General features: G+C 36.5%; 1 protein-coding gene across 9 annotated transcripts in view; it reads left to right on the top strand.

Moving 5' to 3' along the window:
* The window catches only part of FAM169A (family with sequence similarity 169 member A), a 64,610-nt gene that overhangs the window by 32,627 nt on the left and 16,555 nt on the right, over nt 1-15,428 (top strand). For all 9 annotated transcript variants that reach the window (XM_077898196.1, XM_077898194.1, XM_077898192.1 and 6 more), the window contains one exon: nt 9,323-9,502. In XM_077898196.1, coding sequence (XP_077754322.1) covers nt 9,323-9,502 — 180 coding nt within the window. The remainder of the gene's footprint in view (nt 1-9,322; nt 9,503-15,428) is intronic.

The following is a 15,428-nucleotide window of genomic DNA, read 5'->3' as shown; positions in this document are numbered from 1 at the left end:
GTGAGGAAGCCCAGACAGCTGCGGTCAGGAGAACTGAGGTTCCCAGTGGCGAGCCCGGCTCCGCTTCCGGTCAGCAGCCAATACAAACTACCTAACAGGAGTGAAGCCATTTGGACGTTTGGCTGTTCCAGTTACCCATATGATACCACATGAAAGTTGTGATAAAAAATGAAAGATTTTGTTTTCAACCAGTACATTTTGGGATGGTTTGTTGAGCAAAAACAGGTAACTGAAACAGTTCTTGGATGACTGTACATTCACTGTGCAGGAACACCTATGTGGGACTGTTAGGAAAAAAGGAGTATTTTTTATTTATTTATTTATTTATTTATTTATTTATTTATTTATTTGGAGTATTTTCTTATGTTAAGCTTTTCGTATTGGTTTGCTAATGACAGCTGATGTGACTGTAACTGATTTAGAAAGCATCAAGACTGTGGTGAGGGGATCCCTGGGTGGCGCAGCGGTTTGGCGCCTGCCTTTGGCCCAGGGCGTGATCCTGGAGACCCGGGATCGAATCCCACGTCAGGCTCCTGGTGCATGGAGCCTGCTTCTCTCTCTGCCTGTGTCTCTGCCTCTCTCTCTCTCTCTCTCTGTGACTATCACAAATAAATAAAAATTAAAAAAAAAAAATAAGACTGTGGTGAGAATACTTGTCTGATGGTATATGACGAGAGCTCATGTAGCTATAATCACATTATTTGTTTAGAATTCACCTTATGTATGTGTTCTATGGGGACCACCAAATGTTGTTGCCTCTGTGAGGCGTTAGACCAATATTTATTGATGGTGAGGGAAGACCTATTTCTGGTGGACAGTGAAGAAATGGTGATTCCACAAGGGGAGAAGGTCACTCAAGTGTGACAGAGTTATCTGTTCTTGAATTTGAATAGATCCTGAATGGTCCTGTGAAAAAAAAATTTTTTTTCCTGTGAAAATTTTATTTTGAAACATGCTATGTAGATAGAGAAGGAAGAACAGAAGAAAGTGAGCAGGAGAAAGAGCAAGAAGGAGAAATGGAGAGTTAGTAATAAAAATTGTGTAGACTCACCTCAGGGAGCTTCGATTTTAGAGGAGTTGGCAATAAATCAGGTAGACAATGCTATAAAGAAAACTGAAGTAGGTATGAGTAGAATTTGGGGGTATGTGTGTGTGGGGTACTGTTTTATATAGAAATGTCAGGGTAAGGTCTCTGAGGGAAGTTAGGGGTGATGGGATATGTGAAGCTTGGGGAGAAGAGATTTTGAGGCAAAGCACTGCAATGCAGAAGCCCTGAGGCAGAAGCAAGTTCAGGGTGTTTCAGAAAGAACAACAGAGGGAGTGTGTGATATGGAGATGCAGAGGGGCAGGGCCGTATCCTGAATGGTGTTCTAGGACTAGGAAAGAGTTTGAATTTATTCTTTGGGTAATGAGAATTCACTGAAGGGTTTTGAACATGGGTGTTAACACAATCTGATTTGCCTTTAAAACCGGTAACTAACTCTCTTTTAACTAACAAAACCAGGAGAGGGTGCGTGCAGGTATTGAGTTTAGTTAGTTAAGAGACTTTTGCAGGTAAGAGGTGATGGTGGCTTAGCCAAGGGAGATACAGATAGAAGTAATCGTATTTGAGATAAATTATGAAGCTACTGAGGCAGGACTTCTGATGGATTGTACATGAGCTATGTAGGAAATGAGTCAAGGATGAATTCTCGACTTTTTGCTGTAAGCAGCTGGGTGAGTAGTGATGAGATTTAGGTCCACTAAGGGAAGGTCAGGTTGGTTGAGAATCTGTGAAAAATCTGATTATAAATGGTTTAATAGAATCACATGTATAAATTTGTTTTGTTATATTTAAAAATTTTTTAAATGTTTTGAAGATTTAGCGAGAACACTTTGAAAGAGTGAGTGAGTGCATACATGGGGGCAGGGGCCAAGGGAGGGAGGGGAATCCCAGGCAGACTCCCCATTTAGTGCCGATTAGTGCCGAGCTCAATGCAGGACTCAATCTCACCACCCTGAGATCATGGCCTGAGCTGTAACCAAGAGTTGGCTACTAACCTGACTGAGCCACCCAGGTGCCCCTGTTCTTTTTAAAATTTTAATGGCTTTTGGAGGTAGTATTTACATTTCATACTATTCACCCATGTAAATTATACAATTTGATTTTTTTTTTTAGTAGAGTCACCAAATTGTACGACTGTCATCATAACCAATTTTAGATCACTGTGATCATCCCCAAAAGGAAACCATATACTCATTGGCAATCACTTTCAGCTCTCAGCACCTGGCTCTAGGCAACCAGAAACTTGCCTCTATAGATTTCTGTCTCTGTAGATTTGTCTTTTCTGGACATACAGATAGAATCATACATATTATATATAATCAGACACAGTAGTTTCTTTGCCTTAGAGTACTATTTTCAAATTTCATCCATGTTACAGCATGTCATTACCACTTCATTCCTTTCTTGGCCAAATAACATGCCTTTTATGACGTACCAATATTGTCTTTCATCATTTGTTGGACTTTGGAATTGTTTCTACTTTCTGACTGTTATGAATAAGGCTGCTGTGAACATTGGTGTACAGGTTTTTGTGTAGATATGTTTTTATTTCTCTTGAGTATACACCAAAGAGTGGAGTTGCAGGGTCATATAGTAACTCTTAATTTTAGCCTTTAGAGGGGCCACCAAATGATTTTCCAAAATGACTGCACCATTTTTCATTCCCATATCAGCAAAGTGCAGTTTCTCCACATCCTTACCAGCACTTGTTTTTGTTTATCTTTTTGATTTTAGGACAGTATAGTAGATGTGAAGTGTCAGGGCATTGTCATTTTCAGTTGCATTTCCTTAATGGCTAAGGATGTGGAACATCTTTTCATGTAGTATTGGCCATTTATATGTCTCCTTTTAAAATGTCTATTTAGATCCTTTGCCTTTTTTTTTTTTTTTTTTGGGTCAGTAAATCTTACCCATTTTTAAATTGGTTTGTCTTTTTTTTTTTTTTTACTCCCCTCCCCACTTTATTGTAACTGACATTAAAAAATTGCCCATATTTAAAATTTACAATTTGTTGTATTTTATATATGTTTATAGCTGTGAAATTATTACCATAATCAAAATAATAAACATACCCATTATCCCCCAAAATTTGTGTTTCTTTGTAACCATCCCTCCTCCCACTATGAATTGCCAAGCAAACACTTATCTGCCGTCTATTATTATAGATTAGCTTGCTTTTTCTGGAATTTTATGATCATTTCAGTATATATATTTTTGTGTTAGCCTGGGTTCTTTCACTCATTGTAGTTATTTCAAGATTCACGTATCATAAAATTCACTCTATTATAAAGTGATTTTTTTGCATATTTAGAAAGTTGTACAAGCATCAGCATAAATTCCAAAACATTTTCATCACCTCAAAAAGAATCCCTGTGACCATTAGCAGTCACTTATTTCCCTTACCCCATGATCCCTAGGAACCACTAATCTACTATGTTCTGTCTGGATTATTTATCTTTAAAGATAAATCTTTATCTTTTTTTTTCTTCTAATGTTTAATGGTTTAGGAACAGGTAACAAAAGATCTACTCTTGACAAAGTTTTAAGTGTAGAATACAGTATTGTCAACTATAGGAATAATGTTACAGAATATCCATAGAATTTACTAATCTTGCATTAATGAAGCTTTAATTGAAATTCCCATTGATTGGCAACTTCCCATTTCCATCTCCCCTGCCCTTGGTGACCATGGTTCTGTTCTGTGCTTCTTTGAGTTTGACTATTTTAGATAACTTAAATAGTTGGAGTCATATAGTATTTGTTATATAGTATTCTGTGGCTGACTTATTTTACTTAGCATGTCTTCATCATCCATGTTGTCATGTATCACAAGATTTATTTTTTAAAAGACTGAATATTATTCTATTGTATGTATATACCACAATTTTCTTTATTCATCCATCAGTAGACATTTAGGTTGTCATAACCTCTTGGATATTGTGAATAGTGTTGCAGTGAACACTGATTGCTGAGGTCTGGGATCCTGATTTCAATTCTTGGATACCCGGAAGTGGGACTGCTGGATGATACGGTAGTTCTATTTTTTAGTTTTTGAGGAACTTCTAAACTGTTTTCCATAGTGGCTATACCATTTTGTATTCCCATCAACAATGTACAAGGGTTCCAATTTTCCATATTCTCACTAACAATTGTTGTCTTTGGGTTTTTGGTTTGTTTTGTTTTGGTGGTAGTCATCCTTACAGGTGTGAAGGCATCCTTTGTTGCTTTGACTTATATATCCTCACTGATGGGTGACATTGAACAGTTTTTTACATACCTGTTGGCCATTTGTATGTCTTCTTTGAAAAAATAAGTATTTAAATCCGTTGCCCATTCTAAGATTGGATTTTGTTATTTTATTATTGAGTTATAAACATTCTTTATATATTTTAGATACAAGTCTCTTACTGGACATATAATTTGGAAATATTTTCTCCTATTTTGTGGGTTGTCTTCTCACTATCTTGATGGTGTCCTTTGAAGCACAGAATATTAAAATTTTGATGAAATCCAATTTTTTTTTCTTGCTTTTGGTATTTATGTATGAAAGCTCTGTCTAATCCAAGGTGATAAACGTTTACTGCTATGTTTCCTTCCAAGAATTTTATAGCTTTAGGTCTTACATTTAGATTGATGATCCATTGGCAGTTAATCTGTGTATATGGTATGAGGAAAGGAGTCCAACTTTTTATTTATTTATTTATTTTTTTTTGCCGAGGTGAATATCTTGTTGCCTCAGAACTATTCAATGAAAAGACTGTTCTTTTTCCATAGAATTGCCTTGGAACCCCTGCCAGAATCAGTTAACCATGAATACCAGGTTTTGTTTCTGGACTCTTGGTTCTTCTCCATTAATTTTTGTGTCTATTCTTGTGCCAGTACCATACTGTCTTGATTAGTGGAGCTTTGTAAGCTTTAAGATGGTAAATACAAGTCCTCCAACTTTTTCTTCATGATTGTTTTGGCTTTTTGAGGGCGTTCGCATTTCTTTATGAATTTTAGGATCACCTTGTCAATTTCTGTAAAAAGATTTAGCTGAGAATTTTGATTCTTTAGGTCAATTTGTGGAACATATTGACATCTAAAGTATTAAGTCTTCTGATTCATGAACATGGATGTCTTTCCATTTATTTAGATGTTCTTAAATTTCTTTGAACAGTATTTGTAGTTTTAGTATGTATACAAGCTTTGCATTTCTTAAACTTAACTGTAAGAATTTTATTATTTGTTAATGCTGTGATAAATGGAATTTTCTTTTTTTCCTAAAGATTTTATTTATTTCAGACAGAGTGCACGTGAGTGGGAGGGGGAAAAAGAGAATCTCAAGCAGACTCTGTGCTGAACATGGAACCCGATGTGGGGCTTGATCTCATGACCTGAGCCAAAATCAGGATTCAGATGTTCAACTGACTGAGCCACTCAATTGCCCCTGGAATTGTTTTCCTTAATTTCATCTCCAAATTGTTCACTGCTGGGGCACCTGAATGGCTCAATCGGTTAAGCATCTCCCTTTGCCGCTTCCCCTGCTTGTGCTCTTTCTCTCTCAAATAAATAAAAATCTTTTTAAAAAATTGTTCATTGGTGGTGTATAGAAATACGATTGGTTTTTGTATATTGATCTTGCATCCTGCAACCTTGTTGAACTGCTGAACTTTTATCAGTTTTAATAATTTTTCAGTGAATTCCTTAAGATTTTCTCTATATAAAATTATGTCATTGATAAATGTAGTTTTACTTCTTTCTTTTTAGTCTGGCTGCCCTTTATCTCCTTTCTTGCCTAGTTAGAACCTCTAGTACAGTGTTAAATAGAAGCAGTGACAGTGAACAGTTTTGTTTTGTTCCTGATCTTAGGAGGAATCATCCAGTCTTTCACCATTAAGTGTGCTGTTAGTTGTGGGTTTTTTGTAGGTCCCTTTATCAGGTTTAGGACATTGAGAATTTTTATCATGAAAAGTGTTGGATTTTGTCAAATGTTTTTTCTCTATTCAACTAATCGTGTGATTTTTGTTACATTTATATGGGCTTTTCCATTTTTTTTCTTTTTTTTTTTTTTTAAGATTTCATTTATTTATTCATGAGAGACAGAGGCAGAGACATAGGCAGAGGGAGAAGCAGGCTCCATGCAGGTAGCCCGATGTAGGACTCAATCTGAGAACTCCAGGATCATGCCCTGAGCCAAAGGCAGACGCTCAACTGCTGAGCCACCCAGGTGTCCCTTGGGCTTTTCCATTCTTGATCTTGGAAAAGTTTCATGCATTATGGAAATTAAAAATTTAGATCAATGGTTGAAGCCTTAGGAGAAGGTGAGATTTCTCAGAATATATAGAAGAATGTGGCCAAAGATGGAATTTTGAGGATATAAGTATTCAGCCTAATATGTGCAATGCTAAATTCAATTATAGCTAATAAATTTAATGAAAACTTCATCTAAATTAGATTGTGGTTTTGCTTTACTAGGTAATTGTATTATTGTTTACAGCTGTTGATGGGTCTGAAGACTGGTAACATGGGAAGTTTTTCTGCTCTTTATTTGATATTGTATACTGATAGAACTTTTTTTTTTAAGATTTTATTTATTCATGAGGGACACAGAGAGAGAGGCAGAGACACAGGCAGAGGGAGAAACAGGCTCCATGCGGGAGCCTGACATGGGACTCGATCCTGGGTCTTCAGGATCATGCCCTGGGCCAAAGGCGGGCGCTCAACTGCTGAGCCACCCAGGGATCCCCTGATAGAACATTTACAAAGTATAGTTGCCCCTTGAACAACACAGGTTTGAACTCCATGGGTCTACTATATGTGGGTTTTATTTTCCAATAAAAACAGTATAGTACTATAAACATATTTTTTCTTATGGCTTTTCAAAAATGTTTTTAAAGATTTTATTTATTAGAGCATGAGTCGGGGGAGGAGCAAAGGAGGTGGAAGAGGGACAAGCTCAGAGTGTGGAGGCTGACACAGGGCTTGATCCCAGGATCCTGAGATCATGACCTGAGCTGAAACCAAGAGTAGGATGCTTAAATGACTGAGCCTTCCCAGGTGAACCTCTTATGACTTTTTAAATAACATTTTATTTTCTCTAGCCTACTGTATGATGAGAATAACAGTATATGATACATAAACAGCAACAAAAAAATGTGTTGTTTGGTATCAGTAAGTCTTCCAGTCAATAGTAGGCTATTAGTAGTTAAGTTTTTGTGGAGTCAGAAGTTATATGTGGATTTTCAGCTGCTCAGGGGGTCAGTGCCCCCAATTCCCAAGTTGTTCAAGGGTAAGTGTATATAACTTTTTAAGTAAAGGAAGAGAATCGGCATCATTTTTTGCAATGAATATGTACATGACAAATGAATAATAGAAGAACTTTAAACCTTATGAATACTACTAGTTCCATAAATTTACCATTTTAACAATATAAGACTCTGGAATTTACCTCTTCTCTGTTAGAAGAAATGCTTGTGTGAAACAAAAATAATCAATTTGTGGAAAATTTCCTTCATATAATTACTATACTTTTGTAAGAAACCTGAAGTGTGTACAATAGTAAAACAACCATAGTAAATCATCAGACTCTATATTGAGAATTAGAACTAGATAGTGCTTTCACTTCTCATTTTTGCTTTGTCCTTTGAACTATTAGTGCTTATAAAGTAATGTCTCTTGATTTTTGTCATCACTTCTAGCAGTTATGAAAGGAACTCTGATTTCAAGGCATTAAAAAATAATTAGGGTCATAGTAACATGTTGGTGAAACTGTTAGACTCTTACAAGTAATTTGTTTATATATTTCAGTTTTATTGAGTAAAATTGACAAAAGTGATACATATTTAGGGTGTACAACTTGGTGATTTGATATGTGTGTACATTGTGAAATACTCACCAAAATCAAGCTAATTGACAGATACTGCTGCACATAGTTACCATTTTCTCTCTCTCTCTCTTTCTCTCGATTTTTGTAGTGATAACATTATCTACTTTTTAAAAATCAAATTTCAAGTATATAGCATTGGTAACTATATCCATTATATAAGACCTTTTAACTGAATGTCACCAGTTAGGATCTAAGCAGTAAGAATTACCTGTTCTAAGCTTAAATTAGTTGATGGTCTTGGAAACTATTGCTGAAAGTTGCTGAAATTCTCCAATTTCATCAAAAACAATTCAAATTATTTGGTTCAACTAAAAAAGATCTTGTCATATTGACCAATTCATCAAATGATATGATTAGTGAAAGTTAATTTGTGAGAAGTTTGTTACCTGAAATTTTATGTCTTCCTTAAACTACATTATTAGAATTACCTGAAATCATATGAATGATCTGAGGACAGGTTTTTAAAATTTGTTTTAATAGGTTTAATAGGTTTTTAAATTTGTTTTAATAGGTTTTTTTAATTTGAGGCATAAAAAGAATAGAATATTGACTGATAATTATGAACTATCTCTCAAATTAATAGAGGGATGCCCCACCATGATGTCTACAACCTATATACTGTCTTAAAATGTGTTAAAATGTGTTAAATAACACATCTAATTGGAGGGTCAGAACACAAATCAGGTGTCCTTAAAAAGATAAATCGCTATAGCTGTGTAATAGACATATTTAGTTACATTATTTCTTCTGTTTAACCTTAAGCGTACAGGATATTTTAAAAAATACATTCACAGCAAAAAGATTGCTGACTTAGCCATTTCTAAGACACATGTTTGTTTCCATTTAGTCCTAATCTGTAGTCCTTAAAAATCTGGAGAACCAATACATTTCTTTGCCATCATGGAGTAGATAAAAATGAAAGTGTACTCTCTAGTAAAAAGGGAGAAGATGGATGTTCAGGTACTAAAGTTATAATGAGATACTTCATGCATTATATGCTATATACAGTCATCAGATACTCTTCCAGTTTTAAAATGTAATAGTTGATGAGTTTTAAAGTTGTACAAGTCTGTAGGCAGTGATGCATACATATTCTAGTATATAGTTCATAATATGGTAATAGTGATTTGTATTAGATGATACTGTTGATAAACATAAAATACATAGCTTTTCTCATTATCACATGTATACATTGTGATGTAATAGCACCTGGGAAGTATTTTCTGTTGTGAAATTGGTACATTTCTTTAACACTCTTGATGTAGGAAAAAAACTAACCATTTTTAGTTTTTTTAACTAAAAATTTTAACTCACGAAAAAAAAATTCTAACTCACGTTATTTAAACATAGATACATATATGGCCTTTTTAATGTGAAAAATTGTTGGGTTTCTGTTCTTATGACTGCAGGAAGCATATGTGCCTCATTTCTTACCCAAAGCTACCAACTGCCAGTTCTTGATACAATGTTTGTAAGAAAGAAATACCGAGGCAAAGATTTTGGACTTCATATGCTGGAGGACTTTGTTGATTCCTTTACAGAAGATGCACTTGGCTTGCGGTATCCTCTCTCCTCTCTCATGTACACAGGTAAATTAAGTTAAAACATTTATTAAACTTGTCTCCACGTCACTTCCTGAGTTGTTTCTGCAGAATATTGTAAATGTGCATGTGTCATTGTTAACTAAATTTGAATTCTTTGGGTCTGTAGGGCTTCATTTTGCAAATGTGTCCTTATCTCATGTATATGGCTTTTTGGAGGTGTGGTGGGTTTTTTTAAAAAGTTGAAATATAATTCACATGCCATAAAATTCACTCTATTAAAGGGTATAATTCAGCGGTTTTTACTATATTCATAGCTGTGCAACAACCAGAACCAGTATCTAATATTTCATAAAATATGTGTATTGTATATATTGTATGTATATGTATATATAGTATATTTCATAAAATATAATTTACCATTGATTTTAGTCTAGTTGGAGATGTTTATTTCCACTGAAAATATATTTTTGTTCTAAGTTTGCTCCCTCATTTTAATATCAGAAATCCAGAAGACAAGAACAGGCATGGCATGTCAATCTTGAATTGTAATTGCTGGGTAGACCCCTACATGAGAATGGAATGACCCCTGTGTACATCTGGATTATCTGAAAATGACCTTTTCCTTAAAGTCTAATTATGGCTTTATTGAATTTGGGAAGGAATGTAAACACACTCACTGTAGGCAGAATCTCTGAATACTTACTCTTCTGGGTGCCTGAGTGACTCTGTTGGGCAGCTGCCTTTGATCAGGTCATGATCTCAGAGTCCTGGGATTGAGCCCCACGTCGGGCCTCCTGCTCAGTGGGGAATCTGTTTCTCTGCTCCTCCCCACTGCTTCTGCTGTCTCTCAAATAAATAAATAAAATTAAAAAAAAAAACAAAACCTCTTTTCTAATTCTAATGATAAGTTGAATACCAAATGAATTACAGGTGCATGTCTATTTTTGGATAAAGTCTAAGTGAGTTTTAATGCCATTTATCCTTTAGGTAGGAGATTGCCTGATAATGTTTTATTGATCTCACTTGTATCATTTTGTGAGTAACACTCTTTGAAGTGTGAAAATAAAGGAATATACTGAAAATAGAAAATATTAGACTATGTGCGATCTCCATTTTCTGTTTCTTGCTCTTCCTGTTTTGTACAATGCTTATTATATTTGAAGAACTTGGATTTCCATTTGGTTTTCTCTTTCAACTTAATTCGTAGTTCCTTGAGGCTGCTAGATGTCTACTATTCTTTGATGACCTTATCTCTCTGTGGCTTTCATGAATAAATAAATAAAATCTTTTTTTTTTTTAAGATTTATTTATTTATGATAGACATAGAGAGAGAGAGAGAGGCAGAGACACAGGAGGAGGGAGAAGCAGGCTCCATGCCAGGAGCCCAACGTGGGACTCGATCCCGGGACTCCAGGATTGCGCCCTGGGCCAAACGCAGGTGCCAAATCGCTGAGCCACCCAGGGATCCCCAAATAAATGAAATCTTTAAAAAAAAAACAAAAAAACAAATTACAATGAGATAACCACCTTATACCTGTCAGAATGGCTAAAATAAAAAACTCAAGAAATAAGTGTTGGCAAGGGTGTGGAGAAAAACCAACCCACTTGCACTGTTTGTGGCAGTGCAAACTAGTGCAGACACTGTGTAAAACCATATGGAGTTTCCTCAAAAAATTAAAAATAGAACTACCCTGGGCACATGGCTGAAAGAAAAAAAAAACTAAATAGCACTTTATAGAGTTTATGGACATAGGTCTGAGTTTGAAACTGTGGACAGGAAGGATATACACCAACTTCAGGAACACAGTTATCTCTGGGGAGAAAAGGAGAAAGGCGAATGGGATTAGGGAGGGGTCCAAAGGGAACATCAACAGTATCTACAATGTTTTATTTAATTCTCCTTAAATGAAAACAATATGGCAAAACTTTAATATTGTTACTCTGGTTAATAGAGACATTGACATTAGGATACTATTCTCTCATTTTCTCCCCCTGTATGTATAAATATATAAAACAGGTTTCTCATGTTTTTTAGTTTTAGTTTCCATACCTATAAAAGGAGAAGTTGAGGGGTGCCTGGGTGGCTCGTTCAGTTACGTGTCTGCCTTCTCAGGTCGTGATCCCAGGATTCTGGGATCGAGCCCTGCATTTGGCTCCTGCTTGGCCAGAGGCTTGCTTCACTTTCACTGCCTGCCCTCTGCTTATTCTCTGTCTCTGTCAAATAAATGAATAAAATCTTTTTTTTTTTTTTTCCTAAAGGAACAAGCTGGAGAAAAGAAGCACAGTAGGCCACATTGAGTTGTCTGAATTTAATGACTAAAATAGGAGAGAATGCCTTACATAATTAGTATGAGGTCCAAAAGAAGCATTTTAGAAAAAGTGACTAGAGTTGAAGCTCCCAATCCCGATTTGTCTAGCCCACAAGAAAGAACATTTATCAGCTAAGCAGCATTAACTATTCTTTTTTCTTTTCTTAAGATTTTATTTATTTATTCCTGAGAGACAAAGAGAGAGAGGCAGAGAAACAGGCAGAAGGAGAAGCAGGCTCCATACAGGGAGCCCGATGTGGGACTTGATCCCGGAACCCCAGGATCATGTCCTGAGCCAAAGGCAGACACTCAACCGCTGAGCCACCCAGGAGCCTCAGTATTAGCTGTTCCTTAAAAAGTTTTGAGTATTTCTACATACAGCATTAGGACACTCTTACAATAAAATTCTTTTTAAAAAATATTTTATTTATTTAATAAATAAAGAGAAGGAAAGCATGAGCAGGGGGAGGGGCGGGGGGGGGGGAAGCAGAGTCTCCCCTGAGCAGGAAGCCCAACATATGGGGCTTGATCCCAGGACCCACCTGAGCTGAAGACTGAGCTACCCAGGCACCCTGGGTAGTTCTATTTTTAAAGATTTTATCTTTAAGTAATCTCTACACCCAGTGGGGGGCTCAGACACATAACCCCAAGATCAGGAGTTGTATGCTCTACTGACTGAGCCAGCGAGGTGTACCTAGTTTGCTTTATTATTTTTTTAATTTTTAAGTTTTTTGGGGGCTATAATATATATAATATTTATCATTTAAACTATATGTAGATGTGCAGTTCAGTGGCGTTAGTCACATTCACTCTCTGTCTTTATTTGCCTATTCTAGGTACCTCATAGAAGTGGAATCATATAATATTGGTTTTTCTATGTGTGTCTTACTGCACCTAGCATAGGATTTAAGGACCATCCGTGTTGTAGCATATATCAAAATTTTCCTGGTGTGCCTGAGTGGCTCAGGTGGTTAAGTGGTTGACTTTTAAAAAATTTTTTTATTTTTTATTTTTTAAGATTTATTTATTTGAGAGACAGTGAGAGAGCTCATGCATAGAAAGGAAGGAGGAGCAGAGCGAAGGGGAGAAAGAAACACAAGCTGACTGCCCTGAGCACGGAGCCTTACGTGGGGCTTAATCTCACCTCTGAGACCAGGACCTAAGCCAGAACCAAGAGTCAGACACTCAGCTGACTCTGCCACCCAGGCACCCCACGGTTGATTTTGGCTTCAGTCATGATCTCAGGGCCCTGGGATCAAGCACTATGACTGGATCCATGCTCAGTGGGAAGTGGGCTTGAGAATTCTCTCTCCCTCTCCCCCTGCTTAAGTGCACGCGCATGCGTGTGCTGTCTCTCTCTCAAATAAACCTTTAAAAATTTTTCATTCCTTTATATGGCTGAGTATATTTTTACTCTGTGTATATGTCACATTTCATTCATTCATCTTTTGACAGACTGTTGGTTGTTTCTACCTTTTGGCTACTGTGGAAAATGCTGCTGTGGACATTGGTATACAGATAACTGTTTGAGTCTCTGCTTTCTGTTCTTTTGGATATATAGCTGAGAGTAGAATTGCTAAGTTATATGGTAATTCTGTGTTTTAACATTTAAAAAAATATTTTATTTATTTATTTATGAGAGACACACACAGGCAGAGATATAGGCAGAGGGAGAAGCAGGCTCTCTGTGGGGAACCGGATGTGGGACTCGATCCTGGGACCCTGGGGTCACGACCTGAGCCCAAGGCAGATGCTCAACCACTGAGCCACCCAGGTGCCCCTGTGTTTTAACTTTTTGAAGAATTACCAAACTATTTTCCACAGAGGCTGCATGTGTTTTAAAGATTTTTAAATTTATTCATGAGAGACAGAGAGGCAGAAACACCGGCAGAGGGAGAAGCAGGCTCCATGCTGGGACTCCAGGATGAGGCCCTGGGGCGAAGGTGGTGCTAAACTTCTGAGCCACCTGGGCTGCCCGTGTTTAATGTGTTTTTAAACTTTATATAAATGACATTTTTGCATTTACTAACTTATTTTTTTACTGATCTTTTTTACAGATTTTTTCATTGTTGATATATAGCTGAAATCTGTTGTAACGGCTGTGTGGTATTTTATATACTTTTAAAGTTAATGTATGTATTTCTTAATGATGGGCTCTTAGGTTGAACTCCTCACCCCGGTTTAAAAACGGCCCTGTGGGATCCCTGGGTGGCGCAGTGGTTTGGCGCCTGCCTTTGGCCCAGGGCGCGATCCTGGAGACCCAGGATCGAATCCCACATCAGGCTCCCGGTGCATGGAGCCTGCTTCTCCCTCTGCCTGTGTCTCTGCCTCTCTCTCTCTCTGTGACTATCATAAATAAATAAAAATTAAAAAAAAATAAATAAAAACGGCCCTGTAATGAATATTATAGAAGTCATCTCATGCATATGTATAAATCATTAGGGTATATACCCAGCAGTAGAATTGTAGCATACGTTGTGTCTTTGCATAATTATTCTCACACCAGGAGAATGTGGGAGTTTCCATTTTCTTTATTCTTTGGATGCTTGAGTTATTGGGTGTTTGTGAAAAGGTATCTAGTTGTTTCATCTTGCATTTCCTTGGCAGCTAGTGAGGTTTGCCATCTTTACCTTTATTAAGTGACCTTTCAAGTTTCATTACCTGTAAATTTCTTTTTTTATAGTATCTGCCAGCTTGTTTTGGGGATTGTTTTGTCTTTCTAATTCAATTTTAGAACTTTTTTTAAAGAAAGTTCTCTTGCACAGTTCCTGATTGAAAGTTTTAAACTTTAACAAGTTTATCATAATATTTCATTATGGATGGTGATTTTTGTATCTTTCTTCATGAGAAGTGATTTAGCACCCTTATGTCCAGGAGATATTATCTTATTTGCTTTTCTTAGTAGGTTTTGGAATCCATCTAGAATTTAATTTTATTAATGGTATTGATATGAGGTCTGGATCTGACTTTATTTTTTCTTTCTTTTTTTTTTTTTTAAGATTTTATTTATTTATTCATAGACACAGAGAGAATGGCAGAGACACAGGCAGAGGGAGAGGGAGAAGCAGGCTCCATGCAGGGAGCCCAATGTGGGACTCGATCCCAGGTCTCCAGGATCACACCCCAGGCTGCAGGCGGCGCCAAACCGCTGTGCCACCGGGGCTGCCCTGACTTTATTTTCTTGTATATGGATTTTTGTTCTAGCATTATGGTTTTGATAGTTTACCCCCTACCCCGAGATATAATGCCTCCTCTGTTGTTTGCCAGGTTTTAGTGTATAAGTGCTGCTTTCCTGTTGGGATTTTTTTTTCCCCTTAATTTTTCTTTTTCCTTTTCTTCCATGTCCTTTCTTAACCCTTTATTCTTTCATTTTGAATTTGGGATCAAGTTTTGACAAGTTCTCTTACAAAACAAACTTGTTGGGAATTGCCAATTAATTGGTGAGAATGGGTAGTTTTATACTCATTGAATCTAATAATCGTTTTATTCTAATTTTACGTCCCTCAGTAATATTTAGTAATTTTTAAAGGTAAAGCACATCTTCTATTAGGATTTTTAATTGTTTGGTCATATTAAAGTTTTCATAAATGAGACTGTAATTGAGTTGCATTGGTGTTATGCTAGTCCCATTAAGTGAGTTGGGCAGCTAACTTTCTGTCTTC

This window comes from Canis aureus, chromosome 5 (assembly GCF_053574225.1).
Source record: "Canis aureus isolate CA01 chromosome 5, VMU_Caureus_v.1.0, whole genome shotgun sequence".
Taxonomy (NCBI): domain Eukaryota; kingdom Metazoa; phylum Chordata; class Mammalia; order Carnivora; family Canidae; genus Canis; species Canis aureus.
The sequence above is the reverse complement of the archived record's forward strand: the minus strand, read 5'-3'. Positions and strand labels throughout refer to the sequence as shown.